General features: G+C 42.1%; 1 protein-coding gene across 1 annotated transcript; it reads right to left on the reverse strand.

Annotated features, from left to right (window-relative positions):
* Positions 1–434: 434 nt before the first annotated feature.
* On the reverse strand, positions 435–1,372 carry SRY (sex determining region Y). Its single transcript, XM_064483436.1, has one exon. The coding sequence runs from the start codon at positions 1,155–1,157 to the stop codon at positions 435–437; it is 723 nt and encodes a 240-aa protein (XP_064339506.1). The 5' UTR covers positions 1,158–1,372.
* Between the last annotated feature and the right edge of the window lie 313 nt (positions 1,373–1,685).

Raw genomic sequence — 1,685 nt, forward strand, 5'->3', positions numbered from 1 at the left:
AAGTTTTCCCGTGAAGTGTGACTTCCCCCCATTTACCCATAGCTTTAATTAGTGTATGTTTTTCTCAGCACTATAGTTTTGAATTGCAGTCTTTAACATACAGTGAGAATTTTATTATCTCTGCTGACAATTGTCAATAGTACTTTATACTAACACCTATTTAATGGCCAATCTCGGGAGCAACTAAAATTATGTATAAGAACTGTTTCATCAAAAGAAGAAACAGGTTGGCCTTGGAACTGAAACAGTTAAGATACTTTCTTATCAAGATAGTACTCTTTTAAGCAACCATAAATACAGGCTGAGTCATATGTGACAACGTCCTAATTCTTTACACATAAAACATGTTTACATGCCTTATTTTCAAAGTAGCCACAGGTGAAAAAATGGTCGAAATCGGATGAATGGGGCCTTTGTTAGCCAGAGTACGGAAATCAACACCAAAAGTAACGGTGAGAATGTCCAGGCTGCAAACTACAGTAAAAGGGACCATCCACACAGATCTGTGTAGCCATTGTCACCCTATTGTGGTGCAGGCTTGTCCAGTTGCTGCAGTGCTCTTGCTGAGGGAGTGAGCTGGTAATGCTCATCCGTTGTGAGGGACTTAACGGGCCTTCCATTCGTGACTGCGGTGTCTTGGCACAATGGTCCGTGTATGTGAAGGAGTACAAAAGGTCGTCTACATGTACCTGGCTGCATAGTGTTGAAGGGTCTGTGGGAAACGATTTGTCACTTCTCGGTAGCCCCTCGGTCTTCCGACGAGGTTGGTATTTACAGTCCGGGTATTTGTCCCGATGTATGGCCCGGAGTCTCTGCGCCTCCTCGAAGAACGGCCGCTTTTCAGCTTCTGTAAGTAATTTCCACTGGTATCCCAGCCGCTTGCTGATCTCCGAGTTCTGCATTTTGGGATTCTCTAGAGCCACCTTTCGCCTTTGATCACGAGCCCATACAATGAAAGCGTTCATGGGTCGCTTGACGCGGTCCTTCATGTACTCTCTACTGTTTCCTCCAGTTTCATACAGATCTTTTGAGCTACGATTGTCTCTCTGAAGTAGCGAGGAGGCTTTCCTGAAGGAGAGGATATTTTGTTGCTGTACCGCTGAGCTGTAATTATCACCATTCAGTTCCGCAAACATAGCAGAAGCATATGATTGCATTGCTTTAAAATGGGGGAGGAAGCAGAATTTGAAGGTGAAAGTCTTCCAAAAATTACCTTACTATTCAAAGGTTGTTTCTATCATAGACTTTCTTGCTGTAACTTTTGTAGTGACATACTTATTTCTCCGCCCCCAGCAACACCTCCCCTCAAAGCTGTCTGGACTGTCAGCCAAAGCCCAACCAGACTTACCCATTCTCAAGCAAACTACTTAATAGGATATAGCCCTCTGCTTTCCGGTTCATATCTGATCTGACCCACTGAAGGCTGTAAACCTTCCTTTAAAAATATGAAATAACTTTGTCGTTATTATTTTATTATCCCCTTAAACAAAGGGTGAAGTTGCAGCAGAAACACTAAGGAACTGTTTATCACTATGAATATATGTTGCGAATGTTATTGTAAACACAAACTTTAAAGACAGCCTGATTCTATTGAACACACGTGATATTGCATCCATGCTAATAATCACCTCCTTGTTTCTTCACTTCTAACTGAAGTACAATTGAAAATTCTATGTAAGCTTTAC

The sequence above is a fragment of the Camelus dromedarius genome, chromosome Y (genome assembly GCF_036321535.1).
Source record: "Camelus dromedarius isolate mCamDro1 chromosome Y, mCamDro1.pat, whole genome shotgun sequence".
NCBI classification, from domain to species: domain Eukaryota; kingdom Metazoa; phylum Chordata; class Mammalia; order Artiodactyla; family Camelidae; genus Camelus; species Camelus dromedarius.